Here is a 24,406-nt window from a genome sequence, read left to right on the forward strand (position 1 = left end):
TAGTTGGAATTTAAATTACAACAGCTATAGTACAAGTGTAATCATCCCATTTAGTTGGAATTTAAATTACAACAGCTATAGGACAAGTGTAATCATCCCACTTAGTTCAGTTTTAAATTACAACAGCTATAGTACGAGTGTAATCATCCCACTTAGTTGAATTTTAAATTACAATAGCTATAGTACAAGTGTAATCATCCCACTTAGTTGGATTTTAAATTACAATTTATGCAACTAATAACATACACTTAGCAAATTCATCTACTGTTAATATATTTAGGGGCATGGGGGCTAGGAAAATCTTATGAGCTGAGATTTTTTTAACCCATTATCTCATGCAAGTGCCTTTGGATGCCTCTATTCCATTGTCATGGAAGTGCCTTTTGATGCCTCTACCTGATTCGTATGGAAGCAGCTTTTGACTCTTTCAATGCCTTTCAACACCTGCTGTAAAAATCAGCCATTTGAAGCAGGTTTTCATAGCGCCACCTTTGGAGGAAAACCCTCTATTAGATGCTACATTCGTTGGTGTGAATGACCATTACGTCAGATCATGAGGTTGCTGTTTAAGATCTGCTATTTAAAGTAACTGGGTCTTATTCTTCTTTCCAAGATGGAGGCCGCAGAATTTGTACAGTGCTTACTTGAGTTTTCATGAAAGCTTCAATAACTTTATAAAAGGCTCTGATACTGATGTAGGCAGCAATGAAAATAAAAATATAAAAGATCAAATTCAGATGATTTAGTGATGTAGATGCAGACAGAGAACTTGTAAATTTCGAGAATGAGAAATGACAGCTACAGTTGGTCATGCGGCTTCACTGGTTGATGGTGAATGAGCTCTCAAGATTTTAAAGCACATAAAAAATTCTTTGTGAAAAATAACTATACAGCTATAACAATCAGATTTTACTCTTAAATCTTTCTGTACATACTATTTGTGTACTAAAAATGTAGAATGGTTAAAATTGATGTTAAACGTCACATACTGCACTGCTTAACAGTTGTTACAGGCAGGCCTATGTATATGGAGTCGAATAAGTAACAGGTGTTCTATTTATAGTGCTCTGTACTGTGTAACTTTACTACATATATATCGTAGGGTTAAAAAGCCATACACTCTATGAGGTAAAGGATTAAAATCACAATAATTTTTTTTTAAATGCAAAGAATATAATATGCTGTTATTTTGCTATAAATCTGTAAAATATTTGTTCAAGCTATTGATGTAATTTTTAAAATTAAAAATGTCATTCCCTAGCCCCAGAAAATTAAATTGTTGGTCTTAATATAATTGCCGTATACCATGATACATATCAGATATGTTCAGAAATACTGTTTTATATCTGGTACAGTTTTTGTGTTACGCAGCTCTGTTACAGAAAGGCAGTGGAGAGCAATGAGAAAATGACATTTTTCAGTGTTCCAAATGCTAACTTTGATTTCAGCTGGAGGTTTATTATCCATACATCACCCACTCGCACTTGTAAAGGTTGATCTTAATACAAGATTTAAGAAAAAGCCCAGATTTTAATCATCTATTGTACAGATCATTTGACACCCTCTTTGACAAGAAGCCTATCTCTTGTTTTGTATTTGTATTTGGATTGAGTTTTGGATGCAATGCTCAAGGTGATTAAGCTACATTTCTGATATTATTGTTTTAGATGAACAGAAAACCACCAATTGGAATCGAATGTAACATTGTTATCTGTGTGACATCCGAATATAGCCTTCACTTCAATCCAAGTAGACTGAATCTTTTGCATAAAAGTTGGTACTAAATGATCAGTAATTTAAATCATTCATGGTGGGGCCCTGAGTGGTTTAAAGTGTTCTCCATTATGGAACACTGCCATCTCACCTCTGTCTGTGTAGGTTCAAGTCTCGGATTTGGCCAATGTGGGTATGTGAGAAAGCTTGCCAGTAGCTTCTTGAGGGTTGGTGGTTCTTTCCGGGAATTTCCCTGGTTCTTCCTCCACCATTAATACTGGCCACCATGTATAGCCTGTCGTGTGCTGAAAAATGGCATTAAACCATAACAACATAAATCATTCATGAAGAAGTCTGGAATGTCTCCTTTATGTTGGTGGCTGAGCCTGCTGGGGGTGGGTTGGGGCAGATTTCAAACCATGTGAATCGGCCACCTTGTGCTAATTGTAGAAGGCAAGTGTCAGCATTTTTAAAAATCTGATAGAACTGACTACACATGCCAGTGACACCTGCCTCTGAATAATTCTCAGCTTTAAGAATAAAAGGCAAACTAATTATTCAGGACTTCTGAAGATTAAAGTAATTTGTATAGGGTATGTATCATTCTGTATCAGTTCTTCAACTCTTGTATCAGTAAGGGTATTGATATGGAAAAAGTATCGGTTAATCAATTGTTTTACCCTTCCATTGTAGATGCTATTCCATTATACGTTATGTTACCTGTTCTGTAGAAAAGTGAGGTGGATAAGTAAAGGCCCTTTATGTTTATGAGAGTAATTTTGATAACTATTGTTTTAAAGTTGCTGAGAAAATGTAACAAGATATTTATAATCACCAATTTCTTATAGTTCCCTGGCCAAGTTGTTGAACTCTCGGAGGACAAATATACCAGACACTATTCGCCGTGACTTGCTTAGGAATGTGAAGACTGCAATATCCAGCACAGCCAAGAGATTTTCCGGATATCAGCAGCATGTAATTATTAATATTGTTTAACTTTTCGTTACATTCTTAATTTTTTATAGTGTGCCTGTCATTGGAATGTCAATAAAAAAAGATCATGACAGCAGCATGGAATTAATGACATTTAGACATTGTAAACCAAAAAGGTTTGGAACCATTAAATCTCTGTTTGAGGAGAAATGGGTGGGTCTCTTTAAAGATTTTCTGGGTCCATTGGAAAATATAACTGAAAATTGGGGGTTTAATTAAAGTTGCTTGAATTTACATTACGTAAAGACACATTATGCTGTTTATAAATGCAACTTTTTATACTTTCAATGTTCAGAGCATGCGGACTCTTTTGTGCATAGATGAAGCTAAGATGATTCATTCTGTGACATGGTTGTTGAACCTATTGACCAAGGTCACAAAACTTAGAGCATTGCTTGAATCAAGGGCTTGACATGCTGACTCGGGGGTTTCTAGTTGTATAAAATATACTTTGTATAAAACTTTATCATCTGGAACATATTATGGAATGCCTCCCAGGGCAAAAAGTTTGCCTCCCCTTAAGTCTGCAGGAGGACACATGGAACCTTTACTACAGCCTTGAGGTTGCTGGGTGATTTAGTTATAACAATGTTAAGAAAGGCATAAAATGACTCATTCAGCAATCCCAGTGATTCTACTGTTGGGTTTGTAGGACAGTTTGTGGGATAACAATTGTAGAGTAGATTTTATCTTTACAGATTATGAATTTTGTTAATAAGCTCTCTAAGACCTTTAAATTTGGACTTTGATTTAACCAAGCTCAATCAGTGGAAGTAAACATTTCTTTTTACATGCATTGTCCATCCTGCACTGCCCATCTTTGATGGTATGTTTTTATTTATTGTCCAAAGCTCCTTGTAACTTTATACATTTCCCTGTTATGACACACTTGGAGATTCACATCTTCGTCTGTCTCTGTAAATATTTAAATAAGTGTAGTATGTGTGAGTCAGAATTATGGCATCTCTAGCCATTTATGCAACAGGGATTTTCCTTAGGTAAGCAGGAACACTAAAAAATTTCATCTGACAGGGGATGGTTAGATGAATTGGTATGTGAATGAATTTGTTGGTTATTATATTGTTATGTTTATCAATTTCAGGATGCCCATGAGTTTCTGTGTCAGGTATTGGACCAGTTGAAAGAGGAGGTCATTAAAGTGGGGAAGGCTACACCCAGTCCAAGTCCGGAGAGTTCAGAGACAGAGGGAGGTGCAGCAATGTCCAGCACCAATGTTAAACAGGATTATGTAAACCCAACTGTCACTAACTTTGAGTTTGAAGTCCGGCATTCTATAACTTGCTTCCAGTAAGAATTTCAGCTGAATTAACAAACACAATTGATCCACCTTTAGACATCTCTCTCAGTCCATCTGTCTTTGTTTTGTTCTCTTCTTTCTGTTCTTCTTCATGTGTCCCATTTAGGGGTTGAAATCGGCTGTATCACCTTCACAGTTTTTGAGACCCTTTCATACTTGAATTTGTACAGAATTAAATCAAAGACAAAATGAGACATCTGTTCATAAATCTCGGCTTAGTTTCGTTCTATTCGCATAGACCAGGAAAGCTTATAGGATAGTCATTTGTCTTTCGTCCATCTGGGGGCTAGAGTGCCAAAGTGGTCCAAGGTGCTTGCCTTTTCAAGTCATTGGCATCTCCTCTGTCTGCATGGTTTTGTGTCATAGGCTCAGCCAACATGAGTATGTGAAAAAGATTGCCAGTAGTTTCTCATGGGTTGGTTGTTGTTCTTGGGGCTTTTCCTTCACCAGATCTAATGGTCACCATGTATAGCTATCATGTGCTGAGAAATGGCGTTAAACCTGCAACAGCTACTGTCGTCCATCTGTCAGTTAACACAAGTATGTTATCGCTACTCGTTTTAAACTACTTGGAGGATTGCCATGAAATAGTACACACACATTCATCCCATGGTCTAATTGGTCCTAAATGAAAAGGGTACAGCATGGACATCCATTGTGCTCACTACAAGAACCATCTTGAAAATCTTGTGATTGTTCCTTCTTTTAAATGGATGGTCTTGTCAATGTAGGATTTTGCTGAAAGACTTCTTATGATGTCTAGTTGAGCCTCAATGTCAGTGGTGCTGATCTGACATCCAGTGTGGTAGTTATGTCAGCCATCTTGAAAATCTTCTTATTGGTAGTCCTTCTGAATGGGAGGTCAAAATGACATGGAGTTTTTGCCAAAAGACTTTTTATGATGTCTTTTTGGTTCTAAATGATCTTGTCCATCGTTCAATATGGCCATAGTGACCATCTGGAAAATCTTACTACTGCTACATTTCTAAGATGGCTGGTCAGATAGACATCATGCTTTCACCAGAAGACTCATTATAATGTCTAGCTGGTTCTAAGTGGATGTAATGGACATCTGATGTCCGATGTGACCACCGTGGTTGCAATCATGAAAATCTTGTTACTCCTTCAGATGGAAAGAAATATAAAAATGGGGTTTTTCACTAGATGACTTATAACGTCTTGTTGTACCTAAATTAAAATGGTTGCTGATTGATATCCTCTATTGCCATAAGGTTAAAGTATTCTTCTTAAATGGAAAGTTGTTTTGGAGTTTGATTGGAAGAATTCTTGTGGTTTTAAGTTGGAGTTTGATTGGAAGAGTTTTTGTGGTTTTAAGTTGGAGTTTGATTGGAAGAGTTCTTGTGGTTTTTAAGTTGGTTTTAAATTAAAATAATGCAAACTGACCCTGAATATGAACATTTACTGTTAATGAAAATGTTGTATCTTCTTCTATATGGATAGCTGTATTAACATGGGACTTTCACCAATAGACTTCAGGGCCCCGAGTTGCCGAGTGGTCTCAAGCGCTCTCTGTTACGGATCACTGCCATCTCACCTCTGTCTGTGTGGGTTCGAGTCTTGGATTCAGCCAATGTGGGTATGTGAGAAAGCTTGCCAGTAGCTTCTCGTGTGTCGGTGTTTCTTTCCAGGGTTTTTCCGGGTTCTTCTTCCACCATTAATACTGGCCGCCATGTATAGCCTATCGTGTGCTGAAAAATGGCATTAAACCCTACAACAACAACAACCAATAGACTTCTTATAATATCTAGTTGGAATGAAGATGGTGTCTGTTGTACATCCAGTTTGGCTTGCACAATAATAATCTTGGTGTCACTGATACGGCTGGACATATCGACATGGGCTTTTCACCAAAAGACTTTTCATGATGTCTACTTTGTCCTAAATGAAAATGGTGCCAATCTGAAATCCATTATGTCCACAGGGCTCGAATTTAACACAAATTTCTTTGTAGCCAGGACTAGTATATTGAGAAATTTACTACTGCTGCCAAATCTTTACTAGTCCTGTTCAGAAAACAATGTCACACAGCTTTTATGTACGTTTTCCGATTCAGTTTTAAAGATCGTACGACCCGCAACAAAACTGGATGTTTTCTGTGTGTTTGTTTTTGCAAATTGCATACACCAGTTACACCACATATCATTCCTTTCCTCATCATAATTCAGCCATTCCCTGTCGTTTGACTAAGTCATCTGAAATTTTCCATTACACTTTTCCCTTTCATAAGAATTATTCCTCATCATTCTCATTCAACTTTTGCTTTTTTTCCAGTGGCTGAACACCTTCTATCAAATGCCACATTTTGCCTGTCTTATAAGGAGGGAATTGTGCCTTGTTTTGAAATACGAGATGTTATAGCTGATGTGAATTATTTAAAGCAAGAAAAGGAATGGCACAGTGTCCTTTATAAAAAAAAGTCAGAGCAAGAAACACGTTTCAAAACGTGTCTTTGACCCCTACCACAATTAAATGGCCTCTCCCTAACAAAGACTTAACTTCAGCGGATGTTCTGCATGATCAAAGCAGTGGCTATTGTAAACACTGTTATAAAATAGTAGCATCAGAAGATAGTGTTAGTTTTAGCTTGGAAAAGGTGTGTTAACATCAAATGAAGCCATCTGACACTTGGCACATTGTATTTAACAGCTCCAATTACGGTATCATAAGTCGTAAGTTTGGTAATTGTTCCTAATTAATCGAACCTCAGCGTATTGTTGAAATTAATAATAAGGCGGAAAATTTTCAAATCTTAGATGCCCATGCGCAGAGATTTTAATTTCCAACAAATGTATGGCATTCTCTTGGATATCTCCACGTGTATTCAATTATTTGTTCATTCTTGTAAGGGAAAAATATAAAAACTGTTCTTATCATCATAGAAAAAGTAGTTGTATGGAAAGGATGTGTCAATAACGTAATCATAATAAATTGATCTAATTCTTATAATTATTTTGATGGAAATGTAAATTACATAGTTTCCTGTTTGTGACTGTTGGAGTGTTTGGGTAACGAGCAACAAAAATAAAAAAAAAAGATCCTTAAACAGAAAAACTTGCAAACTAATTTCTTTGAACAATTTTTGCCGTGTTCTTTTGTGTGGTATATCGCTTTGTAGTTTGTTACTGTGGTCGAGTAAATAAAGTGTGATACCACGTCATTTTTTCATTTAATTCGTTATCGGATTAATTAGGATAAATTACCAAACTTCAGTTGTTAATGACGGGACCATAATTTGCGCTATTAAGTGAAATGAACAAAATCGGATGGATTCTTGTTTTAGAAATGCACCTTTCCGAGTCAGACTTCATCTTCTCATGCTAATATTTTATGACTGTGTTTACAATGGCCACTGCTTTGATTCTATAGAACATCTGCTAAGTCAAGTCTTTTTTAGGGAATGGCGTAAACAAACGCTGACTATTGATAACCGAAACTTACTAGCCCATTGGACTATTAACATTATGAAAGTTACTAGTCTGACAGGAAATCTGCTAGCCTCGGGCTAGTGGACTACCACTAATTTCGAGCCTTGTGTCCACCACAGCGATTAATTTGAACACTCGGCAGATAAAAGAAAAAAACAGTCTTGACTTGAATTCCTGGAAATTCTTTTCACTGAGTGGCAGATTAGTCTTTTTGATTAATTCTGACTTGTTCTTGTACTGAGAGTAAATTATGTATTTGTTTTTGTATGAAAATATTACTGACCAAAAATATATCTGTAATATTGATAAATCTTGGTTTTGTTTATTTTTCATTGTTAACATTCAGATTTGTACATTATATATTTATATATTTTGTTTTATTTAAATTATGTAGTTTACTGTTTGGGCCTAAGTTTAAACAAAGGTCACGTTTATTATTAGATATTCAGATTGTCACATCTTGAAAGCATTTTGAAAATTATGAAAATAATCTTATGTCCTCGTCTGCAGTATATTAATCAAGTTTCGTCATATTTTTTATTGCATACCTAGGTTTGCAAAACTGAAATTATCTTCTCATTGTTATGAATTTCTTGTAAAAGTCAGAATTAAGTTTAAATTCTTTGTATAATTTAGGTGTGGAGAAGAGGTTAACAAGACAGAACAGTATAATGACATTTCAGTGGATCTACTGAAAACAAGGTTAGTAGTGGAAAAAGTGAGCATGATTTTGTGTAATCTGTAATAAGTGTTGTCAGAGTAAGGCACATTAGTGACATTAGTACCTGGCATTAAAGTTTGGTTCAAAGTTTGCAAGAGTGTTTGTTAGTTTACATTCTGAGCAGAGGCTGGATATGAGTATTGGACAGAATCATCATGGTTATAGTTTTGCATTTAGCTCCATTCTCTGAAAAGGCTTTATGTCGTCAAAAAACTTTATCCGTACATAAATATTTATGGATAAATAGGCATTACTTGCAAATGTTGATCATAGTAAACTGTTCTTTAGGCTGCAGTGACTAAAAAGTTATTTTGCAGTTAACCTCGCATCCATTGCATGAATAGTCTTCAAATTTAATTAGTCCCATCATATATATCTTTAACAATGGTTATTAAAGGAACTTGGTTATGACTTTAACCATCTTTCACTAATGAGAATTGAAATAGTTACTGGTGTGCCAACATTTTATTAACATGTCAGAGTAATTTGGACAAAAATGTAAAGTGCAAAGGACTTGAAATTTATATTCTTGTTTGATTTCTATCATTTGACATTTTATTAGGGTTGTGAATTCTCAGCATATTTATTCATCCTTAGGGTCATTTTTGAGATCAGCAAAAATTTTAGGAGAAAGTTTTCAGTATAGGTCATTGATCCACAAAGAAGACAATGACATAATCATCTGTCAGTTTATTACCTGGCCAAAAAAGACTGAAATATCTGGTTGCAATTATTCACCAAGTGTGTTTAGTAACATTCCACAAATCAAGCAACGCTTTGTATTTGTCTTTGGGAGAAAAACAAAGAAGCAGAAAAGATGGCAGCTGCAGTGAATATACAGTGAAGGTAATTTAAGAATAAATTTTCCTTCAAATGGTTTGAAAATTGTGTAGAATTGGTGATGGGTTCAGATGAACTGGTATCGGTTAAAGTGTGACTTACTTAGGCGTTATTTAGTTTGTGTACAAAGCAAATAAATCACAGCAAACATGGCTCTAGATGATGATGTCAGATCAACAAAATGTCACTTATAAAATAAATGCTGACACTACATTATTGACAAGTTGTTTAAACAATTAAGTGATGAACCATTACCTCTGGCAACTGTTCCATTCCTACATATTAATCCAATGTGTGATAGGATAGCAAATGCTGAGGTATGTTTTTTTTTTTTTTTTTATACAATGAATTTCTCACAGATGTCCAACAATTATTTTGCCCTGGACCTATGATCCCCTTGACCCCTGGCATACATTTGTCCACTTTTTTCTTTTCATAAAGCTGTTTGTGGTCCAGTTTTATTATTTAGTAGACATATATCTTGTTTTGGGTTGTCAAACTTGTTCTTTTAACCCAAGTTATCGCAGTGCCACAAGTGTATATCAGGAATTCTGAAGCATTGGTTTGATTGCAGTTATCAGCATCAAGAAAGCTGTTACCAGGGTTGTGACAGTCACTTTTGACCTCTTTTCATGGGCCATATCTGATCTACATATTTTGAAAGGCAGGTTCAGATTTTCATTTATGGAGAGTTTTGACTATTACGTTTCTGTGTATGTGGTAAAGAAAGGGTTACTTGATTATTTTCTTGCCTGTGAAAGGTGAGATTATTTGAATCCATCAAATGTAGGAGAATCCAAGGCAAGAGTCAGAATTTGCTGGCAGGAACTTTGCATCATTCTTCGCTACAGAAGGTGGGATTTCCTTATCCAATACCAATGCATCTGATGGATTGTTCTGCTCTGGTTTCTAAACAGATAAATATAGATGTGAGATTATCATTACAGAAGTAGCTGTTGTGTTATTGGAGGGAGCTTCAGAAGTACGGTTTACAACTGAAAACTTTATTTTAAATTTTAAACCAGAATTTATATTCTTTCAGCTGAAATGTGTTTTTTATTTTAGTAATGCAAATGTTATAAATCATGATGTCTTGAGGACAACAATGTTATCTACTCTATAGTGTCACTGAGTTCATTTATGTATCCCACATGACTTTCTCATATGAGCAAACTTGGTCAAACATCTGTAGGATTTCATCGGCAGTATTTGTCTTTTTTCAGTGCTTTGCGTACATGCCAACCATTAATGCTTTTGGCATAATCTTTACTTTTTTTCTCTCAGCAAATTACATTTTCAGCGAGACTACACATGGACTATGCTTTTTGCTACATTAAAATTTAAAGTAAAGCAATAAAAATTGTTTTTTTCATTTTATTATTATCTGTTTAATTCCACTATTATGACTTTGAGAATATTCTCTAAAAGGTTACTGCTGGATAGGAATAGTATAAGACTTTCCTTATTTGCTATTTATTGCAACTGTATTTGACCCCATTTCCAAGAAAATAGACAGGTTTCTTCAAAAGTGCACTTTGCATAACAGATTCATTTTATTGATAAGCTAGTTAGGTAGTGAACCAGTATAAATTTGTACAGAAAATGGTGCTGGATGTTATTTGAAATGCTTTACAGTGTGACTTGTGGATGTTATATGACTGAAAATGTTAGAGTACATAGATTTTTTCAAACTTCAAAACATGTCAGATCAGAAAGTGAAAAATCAACACCACTTTGCAAACATTAAAAGAAGAATTTGCAAGTAATTTAATAAGCACTCTGAACACTCAACCAGAATTCCAGTTAATGATCATTCAGCAAAAGTTGCACATGTAGACTAGTTGAAGTGAGTGCTGAATGTAAATAATTTTTCATTATATTTTGTGTCTGTATTCTGGTTCTAATCCATATGGATTTTGCCCTTTGTGACAAGAATTTTGACCAGCTGCTGAATTCTGGCATGTAATATCTAGATTACACTTTTTATGCCCAAATTACTTTTTTTGCCACTTATAATAGCAGCAGTTATGCTTGTACCTCTTGGGTGGGGTTGGCATGTGTGGCTGAGATTTTTTCTTACAATTTTTTCAGTAGTTTATATATTTCTACATCAGTTGCTGTTGCTGTTTTAAACTTTGATTTTATTTTATTGCTTGTCTCAAGTCTATACCTGATATAATATAAAGTGTTGTGTGTTGTCTGCAAAACTTATATGATGACATTGTTAGGCAAGATGCCACATTCTGCGATTCTTTTGTTGTAATTTCATGCATTTTAATTTGTTGTTACAGAGACCCTCAGCATCCCCCAAACCTACAGCAGGCTTTGGATAAATTCTTTAGAAAAGAGTGTATTGAATACACATGTGAGAAATGTGGACACACAAAGTCTGAAGTAGCCCATAAGTTTGTCAGGTTGCCAAGGTATGTTGTAGTTTTGTATTTGTTATTTGCCTGCTATAAGGCAGAGTGTTCTGATGTTGTCCATCAGTCGGTCAGTTTGTTACTGATTTCATTTCTGCACAATAGACTGCTCTGGTGGCCTAGTGGTTAGAGCATCCACCTTGGATGTGGGAGGTCGCAGGTTCGAACCCCGGCTGTCATACCAGATACTTATAAAAATGGTACTAGCAGATAACTCTTGTGGTGCTCAGCATTAAGAGATTAGTGCTAGGACTGGTTGGCCTGGTGTCAGGATGTGACTAGGTGGGACATTATCTTACATGTCTGCAGCACTATGCCCCAGTACTAGACATAACTATAAACTCTCAAACTGCAGACATAGCGATAGGACTGAAAAATAGTTGAAGCTATGTTAAAAAACCATCATATACACACACATTTCTGCATAACAACTTGAGTTGGCTCATCTACAATATCAAACCTTGCATATGACTCAATCTTGGGGTGGGGCCCCTAGTGGCCGAGTGGTCTAAAGCGCTCTCCGTTACAGATCACTGCCATCTCACCTCTGTCTGTGTGGGTTAGAGTCTTGGATTCGGCCAGTGTGGGTTAGTGACAAAGCTTGCCAGTAGCTTCTCATGGGTTGGTGGTTCTTTCCGGGGTTTTCCGGGGTTCTTCCTCAACCATTATTACTGGCCGCCATGTATAGCCTATCATGTGCTGAAAAATGGCATTAAACCCTACAACAACAACAGTCTTGGGGTAGGGAAGTTCCCTATAATTTTTTTGGGTTGAAAGGTGATATGTCAAGGTCACTGACTGAAAAAAGACATGGTTCATGCACAGTAGCTCAAGTTCTCCTACACTTGCCAACATTTTTGGCTGTTTTCACTTGGGGTACAGAAGAACCCTCTTAGTTTTGGGCTGAAAATATCGAATGTCAAAATATTTTCTGCGCATTAATGTTTAGACCTGAACCAGACTTTGTGGATTGCTTGCACTTGGGGTAAGGAAAAACCCTGTTAATTTCTGGCTCAAAATGTCAAAGGTCAGCTCACTGCTCTGCACTGTAACATTTGTTTTACATTACAAACAGTGGGGATGACATGCATTTGGGGTAAGAAAGAAACCTGTCGATTGAGGGTCAAAGGTTAGATATTGTGACAGGAAGAAAAAATGATTTCTGCACAAAAATGTCACTTATTGACAATGTACCTTAGTAAAAGTGGGTGGATGATTGACTAACTCATGGGTAACCATGATGCCTATTGATTTGCAATCAAAAGATCAATGGTCAGGTCAAGGACACTGGCCAGAGAAGACATTTTTTGTTTGCATAGCTTTAGTACTTGATTATGTACTTTAAAGTTTGTGTAGGGCTTGCATTTTTAGAGCCCTTTTGATTTTGGGGTCAAAATATCAATGGTCAGAGTTATTGGGTATCAAAGAAAAATGCATTTTACAGAATTACTTTTGTTTTTGAACAAGTTCCTTGACTTTACTTTGTGGATGTGGATGACTTAAACCTTGGGATAGAAAAGAAGCCTATAGATTCTGGGGTCTAAATGTCAGTGGCCCTTATTAGAAAATAATGGTTTCTGAACATTATATTTAGTGTGTCTATTACCTGGATAGTAGACTGTTATGTTCATGATAACCTTGTTGCATTTTTATTACTTCACAAATTGTCCATGAGTAACTGAATTTCAGGATAGGGCCATTGGAAATAATCCTGCATCATTAATAATACTATAATTCACTCATTGTTAATTTCACTGTCTTTGTCATAGGATAATCTTAAATAACTGCACAAATCAATGCATTGAATAAAAAAATTGGATTTAAATGCAATGGATACATTGTTATGGGCTGTTCTATTAAAACAAATAAGGGACCCAGGAAAGGCACTTTTAAAGTGGGCTACTCACCTATAGATGCAGTTTAGAATTTTGTAATCATTTTAATATGAGCTCTGTGAAATGAAAGGACCCTGGCATATATTTTTTAAAGTAACTGCCTTCCCTGGGTACCATATATATTTAAATGGAACAACCCTAAATATGAAAGTGTGATATTGCTGAATATACTTTTTATTTATATGTACTTATTGTGATGCTGTCAGTTGATGCTCACACAAGCTAACCAGTAACGTTTATCATTGTGCAATCATACCTGCTTGATATAATGTTAGTTTGTGACCTTGTAATTTGTCATAGTTAAAGAGATAGCAAGGGTGGGAAGTAAGGTTGAGTTGGAACAAATAATCAGGCTTATGGTATGTCACTATAACTTTGTGACATCCAGTTTCATTGCTTCATTCAGGTGGAAATATAAAATGGAAGATGGGCGATGATGGCTTTAAAGCAGTTTGATAATCATTGGGTGCTTCAGTGGACACTTACTTGCTTCTTTTATATATTTTTTTTGGTTGTAAAACTGAAAAATGTTATGCTATTGTTTCTTCAAATAAACAAAAAGAATAATTTATAGATGTAGAATGTCAAATTTGATAATTGAATGTACTGCGGAAAGAATAGTGATTTGAGCCGATGTGCAACTTATTCCAGGGTATTGACCGGATAAGTGATTTTTTACGCCACACCCTATGAATATGTAATAACAAGGCCTGGTAAATCCAAACATAGTAATATTATTCCTTAAAATTGGTCAAAATACATTGAGCATAGCTAGTAGCAATAATAAATGTTGTTTCCACCTAAGTTGACTTTCAGTACTAGAGTGTGCATGATGGTTGGAAAGGGACAGTGACATTTTCTTCTGTGCAATGCAAGTAGAAAGTATGTGAGGCATAAAGTAGAGGAATACAGGGCTCTTGAAAGGCAGAAGCTTTTGGCACTTGAAAATTCCATATAAAGAAAATGTATTGGGCCTGAGATAGGATATTGTCAATAGTGTACAGTGTATTGTGTATTAACTGTGTATAAAACTGCAGGCTTAAATATGACATTAGCTAAATGTTTACATTTCTTTAATGGATTGCAGAAAGTCATTTTAGTGGAAATTTCTTAAAAAACTTTTAAGTATTTGTATATTTGTTTTTTAATTATTTATTAATTTTGACTTTTTCATTAGTTTCATTTTGTTTGGAAATATTTAGAAAAAAAATCGAAAGCATACTTTATTACATTTTTAATAAATGTTATGCTCACGATGGAGTGTAAGCTTTTAATTGCTTTGTGTCTTGAACCTCATGAAAACTGTAAAACCTTGGTAAAAAAAACCCCATATTTTAAAATTTGGTTTCACTTCTAACCCTGAAAATAGTTAAATCATAGTTTATCCAGATTGTTGAATACTTAGCAGCTTAAATGTCATCAAAATAGTTTCAGACAAAAGATATTGATTTTTACAATGACAGGTTTTAAACTGGGCCAAGAGGAGACGTCATGCCTATCACAACAAAAAACATGGTAATGGGAATTAGTTTTTAACACATGCTGATTTCATTGTGACATTACAGCAGGTGACATTCAGTGCTGTTTGTTCTACTAGATTACAACTTTAGGTTGAGCATGTTCAAAATATCCAGGTAATTTAACATTGATTTTGCTGTATGTACTTCTTGGGGCATGTAAATTGTGACCTTCCAAACAAATATGGATCTATGAGTATCCAAGTTACTGAAATAATTAGTTCTGAATGCCTACATGACCGTTATCACTTTTAATATATCAGCGACTTACTTTATCAATTAAGATAAACCTTATGTTATTTGAAAACTTTTATAGAGTGTTTATTCTGCACCTGAAGAGATACAGCTATAACTCCCAAATATCGCAAAACATGAAACGGGGACAGAGCATTGGTATCCCGATATACTTGACGTTAAAGCCTCACTGTGAAGAGTTGACCATACCACCCCTACCTCCACAGCTGCAGCTAGTTCATGCAAGGTAAGCCATAATGTGAGAAAACATGACTTTTTTTCTCTCTCTCCCTCTTTTTTCTTCTCCATCCACTTTTTCCTTTTTTGAACCATCATGATAGGCATCACTTGTTTGTCCAACTGTCCTTTTCAGGTTCTGGTGGATTGTTCATGTTCAGTGAACATATATTTCTGGTTATTGAGATTTATTTTCCTTTGGACTTTCACTGATAGCTTGAAACATCAATATATCATAGCAACAATGGCCTTGGATCAAACAGTTGGTGTAGATGGAGTATTATTGGCTAATATAGCAGTGCCCAAAAGTAGTGTCTTTTAATAGCAAATGTAGAACAAGATTACCAAACCACTTGTCCAATCACATATGAACCTGTTGTTTATTTTTCCCTTCAAATTTTTCAGTCAAATAAACACCCACCCACCCAAGCTAACTAGGGGCTGACACAGTCAATAAATGAATGCTCTTTATTTTAATCCCATACATGTAATTTTTCATTTAACAAGTGATTGTTGTTGTTGTAGGGTTTAACGGCATTTTTCAGCACACGATAGGCTATACATGGCGGCCAGTATTAATGGTGGAGGAAGAACCTGGAAAACCCCAGAAAGAACCACCGACTTACGAGAAGCTACTGGCAAGCTTTCTCACATACCCACATTAGCCGAATCCGAGACTCGAACCAACACAGACAGAGGTGAGATAGCAGTGATCCGTAATGCTTTAGACCACTCGGCCACTCGGGGCCCCCCAAAAAGATGTGCCAAAATCACTCACAACTATTAAAATATGTGGTTTCGTGGTATTAGTTTGTTGGTTTAAAAAAAAAATACACATTTTTTCACCTATAAAATAACTATCGAGTACATTTTGTTTTTCAATTTCCTTATTTGACAACTGTTGTCATGGTTAGTGTTTTCCATTCGACAAAAGGGATCGACTTAACGACACCAAAAAATGTTAATCAAACAAGGACAATATTCTCACTTGACACGATAGAAGGGGCCATGCATATTAATGAGGTCATCTTGCATCTGATTGGCTGATCTTGTTGCAGATCTTTTTTATGCTATATATTTTTATTTGATTTGATCAGACATCAAGTACAGGCCATAGTATCTTGCATTTTTGATTAGATGAACTTGTTACCTGTCTGGAACTAGAGACCATTATTCTCATCTAGTATCTGTTAATCTTGGTAACAGGATTTATTTATATCTTAAGCATAATGAGCAAAACATTGTGCATATTAACAGAGATAAGCAATTTGCGCAAAATTCGTACAAATTCGCACACTTCGAAAGTGGTGATGCATGAGAAATATTCCTAAATTTGGAATTGCTGAGATTACTCCTTCAAATTAGTTTTCCTGGATGTCTCACCGCTCCGGTGGCCTAGTGGTTAGAGCGTCTGCCTCGGATGCGGGAGGTCGTGGGTTCGATCCCCGGCCGAGTCATACCAGAGACTTAAAAAATGGTACTAACAGCTGCCTCGCTTGGCGTTCAGCATTAAGAGGTTAGTGTTAGGACTGGTCGGCCTGGTGTCAGGATAATGTGACTGGGTGGGACATCATGCTACATGTCTGCGGCATGATGCCCCAGTGCTAGACATCACTATAAACTGCCACATTGCAGACATCGTAGCGATATGACTGAAAAATTGTTAAAGCTATGTTAAAAATCAAAATCACATCACCTTCAAATTAGTTTCATTTCACGCATAGAAAATGTACTCGGCACAGTATACAGCTTAATTCGACTGTTTGCCCTTAAATTGCTTTTTGCAACTTAAGTCGTTATGGTAAAAATATTTTAGGTTCTTTTATTTTGTAATTGTTTTCACATCTGGTTTCTTCGGCTTGCTATGAATGGTGAAATTAAATTTGATTGGCACATTGGGCCCTGTAACAAGCATTCTGTCATAGTTGGATTGGCATATTGTACCTCGTAACAAGCATTTTGTCATAGTTTGTCACAATGGGCCTCATAACAAGCATTCTGTCATAGTTTGAATGGCACATTGGGCCCCATAACAAGCATTCTGTCTTAGTTTTGATTGGCACATCGGGCCCTGAAGCAAGCATTCTGTCATAGTTTTGGACTTTGCATCATGAGATTCTTGTTCGGCAAATGCTGGTTAATCATGGTGATGAAGGCAGTTTATTTTTAAAGTTGGTAAGTAGTGTCAGATTATTGAAGCAGGGAAGGTGTTAATGGGAATAACAGTGAATTATTATATACTCGAAAATGGTGTTAAATAGGAGTCTGATGTACATGCTGGATAGACAGAAACAAACGGTATGCTGGTAAAGCCTCATTTCAGACAGAAACAGACAGTATACTGGTAAAGCCTCGTTTTAGACAGAAACAGACGTTATGCTGGTAAAGCCTCATTTCAGTGGTACTTTGAAATTAAAACGGACGGTATGCTGGTAAAGCCTTATTTCAGACAGACTGTATGCTGGTAAAGCCTTATTTCAGTGGTACTTAGAAATTAAAAGTAGAAAAGGCAAACAAACAAGCCAAATGCCAAATTAAATTTCAGACCATTTAGACGTAAAGTGCAATTTGTTTCTTATCGCAGTTGAGCCCAGCTTGATTATGTGCTACAAAACGATATAGCCCTAGGTTCATATAAATCTTATACATGAGAATAAATATCTAAAAATGAAATTAAGAAGTAAAGATATTTATTTGGTTAAAATACTTTTGTCTGAACAGGTAGACTAAAACATTAATGGACTTGAATCCTATTACATCATTATGGAATAGTAAATCTTACAAAGTAGTCAGTAAAGGGCTAATTCAAGAAAGTTAAACTTTGGCAGAGCTTATCAGTGTATCCCCTAGGGGTACAAGACTGAGAGTCAAAACTCCTTGGTGTCAAAACTAGGGGGTCAGACTAAGTAAAAACCAAATGTTGGTATCAGAACTGGGGGTCAGATTAAAAATTTGGAGGTCTCTGAAGCACAAATGAGGGTAAAGGGAACACTGGCTTATGTTGGCAAAAAATCTTATTTTGAAACAAAAGTATCCAAAAGATAATACATGTCAGCTGTGAAAAATCATACACAAGAACCATAAAGAACAGTTTTTGAACTTGTTCCAGCTGGCAAAGCTAGATGTGTATATATGACCCGTCAGCAGACTGTAAAAGGGGATTCCCAAGTACAGTATTCATACACATATTCAAGTACATTATTCATACATATATTCAAGTACACATATTCAAGTACAGTATTCATACACATATTCAAGTACAGTATTCATACACATAAGGGACAGATTAAGCTCAAGAAAAAAATCTTAAGATTAATGATTATACAACTACAGGTAACATCTTTAAAAGATTTTGTTTTCAGTAGGGTCTTACAGAGCAGAGCAAAAAGAAACTCATTGGCCTTCATGAAAATCTTATCGCAAATGGATGGATGTATCAAAGTGGAGTTTTCTCTACAAGACTCTTGATGTTCCTTAATAAACATGCTGCCGATCCATACAACTGTTATTGCTGCTCAGAAAATCATATTGACATGGGGTTTTCACCAGAAGACCTGTGTGATGTGTAGTTGGTCCCAAATGAAAATGGTGCCAGTATGATATCCAGTATGGCAAGCAGAGGAGCCATCCTAAAATCTTGTTATTGCTACTTATCCTGAATGAATAGTCACATTTTAACGAAGACTTATTATGATGTCTAGTTAGTCCTTTTTTAGCTAAGTTGTTGCAAACATATGAAATGGACAAAGGTACTTCTCAACATTTCAGTGCACTTTGTTGTAAGACCACTTGAGCTTATGGTATGACCTTGCACCAATTTTAATCTGACTTGGCACAGAGTATACTGGCATAAAAGCCTTTAAAGTTTTGGCCACTATTACTACAAATTAAAACCCCTGTAAACAACCTCTTCATAACCACTGACTTGTATTTTTATTGAATTTGATAACATCCTGACATGCGTCCTTCCAGATTTATGCAAATGATCATCAGATGTGGTCATGGTTACTAAAAATATAAAAATCTTGACAACTTCTCAAAATCAGCTTTACAGAATTGGAGCAGATATTGTTGCTGTTGCTTAAAATAGACCAAATTTTGGCAGAGACAGCTTTCAGATTTATACAACTGATGTTAATTTTTTATCAAATATGGCCATTGTTTAAACCTTTGTGACTTTTCTAGAACTGTTGGATAGATTTTGTGCATCCTGGCATGAGGACCTTTCCGGTGGCCTAGTGGTTTGAGCATCTGCTTCAGATGTGAGAGGGCATGGGTTCGATCCCTGGACGAGTCATACCAAAGATTTACAAAAATGGTACTTACAGCTGCCTCGCTTGGCGCTTAGCATTAAGAGGTTAGTTTTAGGACTGGTCGGCCTGCTGTCAGGATAATGTGATTGCGGCATGATGCCCCAGTACTGGACATCACTATTAACTATCACACTGCAGACATCGTAGCGATATGACTGAAATTTTTTTAAAGCTACGCTAAAAATCCAGATCACACACACACACACACACACACACACACACCCCTGGCATGAGGTCTCTTTAAACTTTGTTACAAATGATACAAATTTGACTTCCCTAAATATGTTTACTAGAATTTGACCAAATTTGACTAAAGCATCATGGCACAAAGATTGTTCAAATGATACCACTTTGCCATTACTAAGAACAAAAAATAAACTTCTTCAGAAAAACTTCTCAATAGAATTAGACCAAATTTGACAGAAAGCATTTGAATGTTGAGGTGTTTCAGATTTGAACAAATGATGCCAATCAGCAGTTATAGAAGAACCTTGCAACTTATTCTTCAGAAAAATCATAAGACAGATTTAGACCAAATTTGATCCTGGCATAGAAGGGTCTTAATATTTTGCAAAAGATGCCAGACTGCCATCCAATATGGCCACCGTGGTAAAAGATAGGAAAACAATTAAATGACTTATGAAAAACTGTTCAACAGAATTTAACTACTTTGTAGGAAGCATCATGCTGTAAAGCACTCTCAGATTTGTGCATATGATAATCAATCTGCCATCTGATATGGCTGCCAATACCAAACATTTGTGAAAAAATCGTTTCAGCAACTTCTTAAAAAGAAAGAACACTCAACAGAAATGACTACATGTTTTTACAGAAGGGCTTTCAATTTGTATAAATGATACAGTTGTAAAGTATGGCAGCTGTTACTAAAAATAGAAAAACCTTTATTGACTTCTTGAAACTGCTATAATGGACTGTATGAGATATGAGAGAAAGTGTTGTCTTACTCACATTCCAGATTTATACAAACTGTGCTGTTTTGCCATTAAATATGGCTATCATTACTCAAAGTAAAAAGAATGGTTGTATGATTATATCTAAATATACAACTGAATGGAATTTGATTAACATTGACACAAAGAATCGTGACATAAGAAACTTTCAATATTGGACAAAATGCAGTTTTTCCATCAAATATGGAGGAACAAAAACCAGAGAAACCTTGCAGCAACTCTTTCAATAACATGCAATCAACAGCAGTGGGAAAAAATTCAACAGGAAGCATCCTATTTATCCAGATTTGTTGTCCAACTAGTCTTGTGTTTGGCTATTCGGCAGAGACCAGGCAGGTGATCAATCTCAGGCAGAATGAGGCTTCTTGTTTCTCTGTTGGTTAATTTGCACACTTCTTTGCATTTTTCTTCTTCAGCCCTTTGAAGTCATGCAGTTTCTTTGAAAACAGAACAGACGATACAGCAAGGAGAAAATTGGATTACCAGACCTCAGGGTAAATCAAATTTAAGATCTGCCCCTGTCAGATGGTCCGAAAATAATGGGATCATCTTAGATTTATGCTTGTTTATAAGCACATCTGGCCATTAGGCCAGTTGAGCTTATGGTATGACCCAGTGTGTTGTAATCAGTTATTGTAATGCATCGTCCAACACGCTTCAGCGGCAGCTGCTGTTTTCAACTCAACAACTACTTGACCAATTTCATTCAATCTTGGCAGGAAGATTCTTCACATAAAGGCCTCTCAGGTATGTACAAATGATGCCAATCCGCTGTCAATCATGGCTATGTTTGCTAAAACAAATAAAACCCAGAACTTTAAATGATAATCTCAAAACTACTCATTAGAATTTGACCAAATTTGAAAGAAAGCAACCTGGTATAATGGGTTTTCAGATTTTCTAAGATGAAGTTGATCCACTGTTAAGTAGGGCAGCTGTTACTAAAAATAGAACATTTAATAACTTGCTCTGAAATAAATAAACATAATTTGATAGCATCCGAACATAGTGATTTCAGTTCTCCACCATCTACCAACATTAAAGTATATTGTATTTGGGCCAAGGAAGAAACCGATTTTGGTACCAAAGATCAAGGTCAAGATCACATAGTCTGAAAGCAGGACACATTTTCCCCAAAATAATACTCAGTATGTATTCCAAACATGTTGATGGCTTACATTTGATGCAAGGAAGACAATGATTTTGGGGTAAAACACTTAAAAGGTCAAGGTCAGAGTACTTGAGTGGAAAACGGCTTCCACAAAAGAATTCAAGTCCTATGCCACAAGCTGTGACAAAGCTTTGTAGGTGGCTCACATGTGAGACAGTAAAGACAACTATATATTTTGGAGGTGATAGGTCAGAGTTCAAGGTCACAATGACTAAAATAATTGTTTCTGCAAAGTATCTTTAGTTCTCTGTATTTGACCAGGGACAGATATTTTACATGGCTTGTGTTTGAGACTAGGAAGACATCTGTTGACATTAGTTCTACATCGCATAGCTGGACATTTTGTTTGCTTGTGTAAGAAAGAAGTCTAGCAGTTTTGGGGTCAAAAGGTGAAAAATCAAAGATCAGTGTGAATGAACAAAGAAAAATGATTTCTGGACTGTAACATTAGTTATTACATCACGCACTGGACCAAACTTTGTGGATGGGCTTGGGAAAGGAGTAATTGACTTTGGGATCAGAAGGACAAAGGATGAGGTCACTGACTGAGAGAAGAAAAAGGATTTTTGCTTAGCAACTTAAGAATTAAGTTACAAGTTTGTACCAGAATTTATGTAGAGCTTTTATTTAAACTATGGAAAAAGCATTTTTGATTTTGAGGGTCCAGAAGTCATGTTATGGCTGTTGTGACCTAAAGAAAAATGGATTTTGAAGAATATCTTTGTTCTAGTGTACATTCCTTATCAAACTTTGTGGATGACCTGCACTTAAGATACAAAGGAAGGCCATAGAATTTGTTTGAGGCTGTGTGAAGCAGTTTGCTTTGTACTTCATTGGTTCAGACTTTTGGAAGAATTATCACATGGGTGTTACTCTGTACATCTATCAGCACATCGAGATGTAGTCTATTGATTTATTGTTATATTATCATTGTAAAGACAAGATTGTACTCTGTTTATATATTTGTGTTATTATTACTGCAAGCACAGTATTGTAGTCTTGATATATTGCAGTATTATTATTGTAAAGATGGTATTGTAGACTATTGATATATTGCAGTATTATCATTCAGGGTTCCCACGCTACCGGGATATTGGGAAAAAGTTGGGAGAAATGACAATTTTTTATTGACCATGAAAAGTCCTTGAATTTCGCAAATATTGATGAAAGTCGGGGAAAAACCCGGGAATTTTCTGCCATCACTTGACGTCCGAAACAATCACGTAATTGAGTCTGATCATGAGTTCAATTTGTTGATTTCTATCAGAATATTTGTAAAGACATTATTGTAGTTGATTGAGATATTGCAGTATTATCATTATAAAGACAGTATTGTAGTCTATTGATAGATTGCATCATTATCATTTTAAAGACAGTATTGTAGTCTATTGATAGGTTGCATCATTATCATTGGAAAGACAGTATTTTAGTCTGTTGATATATTACAGTATTATCATTATAAAGTTTTGATGATTTGTTCTTAAATGAACATGTCTGCGTGAGTTCGAGTCTCAACCTCGGCTAACGTTGGTACGTGAGAAAGCCTGCCAGTAGCTTCTCGTGGGTCGGTGGTTCTTCTCTGGGTTTTCCAGGGTTCTTCCTCCACCAATTATACTGGCCGCCATGTATAGCCTATCTTGTGCTGAAAAATGGCGTTAAACCCTACAACAACAACAACGACTTAAATGAACAGAACAGTCTTAGCTGATTTAACACATTTGATTTTTTTGTCAACATCAGCATTTGATTTTGTGAGATCATCTGTACTCAAACATTGGCATTTAATTTTGTGATTTCAGCTTTACTTAAACATTAACATTTGAATTTTTGTTCTTAGCTGTTCATTTGATTTTGTGATTTCAGCTGTACTCGAAGATCTAGATTTAAACACTCTGATATTTAATGTTAACTTTATATGATTCTTTAATTATAACAGTTGTCTAGATTTCCCAGTACAAAATTTTGCTGATAAGACTCTTAAGAAAATTCTTTGAAACAGCAGGGGTCATCCTTTGAAGTAAACAGGGGTCATTGTTTGAAGTAAACAGGTATCATTACTTGAATTAAACGGGTCAGATTTTAAAGTAAACAAGGGTAATTGTTTGAAGTAAACAGGGGTCATTGTTTAAAGTAAACAAGCTGCATTATTCCTAATATTCTTTCTTGTGCTTAGGTTTAAATTCAAGAGAATAAGATCTTCTCTAGACAGTGATGAGGAGAGTAAACATAGCCCAAGCAAGAAGCTGACTCTTGAGCATGCTGTGAAAGACGGAACATTGAACAAGATTCCCAAGGTAATCCACGATTCTCAAAAGCCATTCATTTTTATAAAAAAATTATTTTTAAGGCTGTACTTTCTTTGACTTGAGGTTATCTAAGCTTTGTTCCATTATTTCTTTGAATTAGTTTGTGACGATCTTGATTGGATCCCACTTTCTTTCCCCCCATAACTGTAAAGCTGTGTTGCTTGAGTAATTGAGTAATTGATGTCTTGGACTTACAGCCAAGAGTGCAGATTCAGATTCTGGCATCGGGTGTGCTCCATATTGGTTGCCATGGTATCTGCTCATAGCACTTTTCGTGAGTCATATAACATTAAGGTGCTGTGGTGGTG

General features: G+C 35.8%; 1 protein-coding gene across 3 annotated transcripts in view; it reads left to right on the forward strand.

The window, feature by feature from the left end:
• Positions 1-24,406, forward strand: part of LOC149790154 (ubiquitin carboxyl-terminal hydrolase 37-like) — a 79,242-nt gene that overhangs the window by 33,504 nt on the left and 21,332 nt on the right. For all 3 annotated transcript variants that reach the window (XM_089972143.1, XM_089972146.1, XM_089972144.1), the window contains exons 9-15: positions 2,562-2,688; positions 3,809-4,014; positions 8,107-8,172; positions 11,323-11,454; positions 15,183-15,347; positions 21,038-21,115; positions 23,966-24,086. In XM_089972143.1, coding sequence (XP_089828269.1) covers positions 2,562-2,688; positions 3,809-4,014; positions 8,107-8,172; positions 11,323-11,454; positions 15,183-15,347; positions 21,038-21,115; positions 23,966-24,086 — 895 coding nt within the window. The remainder of the gene's footprint in view (positions 1-2,561; positions 2,689-3,808; positions 4,015-8,106; positions 8,173-11,322; positions 11,455-15,182; positions 15,348-21,037; positions 21,116-23,965; positions 24,087-24,406) is intronic.

Source organism: Sinohyriopsis cumingii, chromosome 10, assembly GCF_028554795.1.
Source record: "Sinohyriopsis cumingii isolate HCF-2022 chromosome 10, ASM2855479v2, whole genome shotgun sequence".
Lineage (NCBI taxonomy): Eukaryota > Metazoa > Mollusca > Bivalvia > Unionida > Unionidae > Sinohyriopsis > Sinohyriopsis cumingii.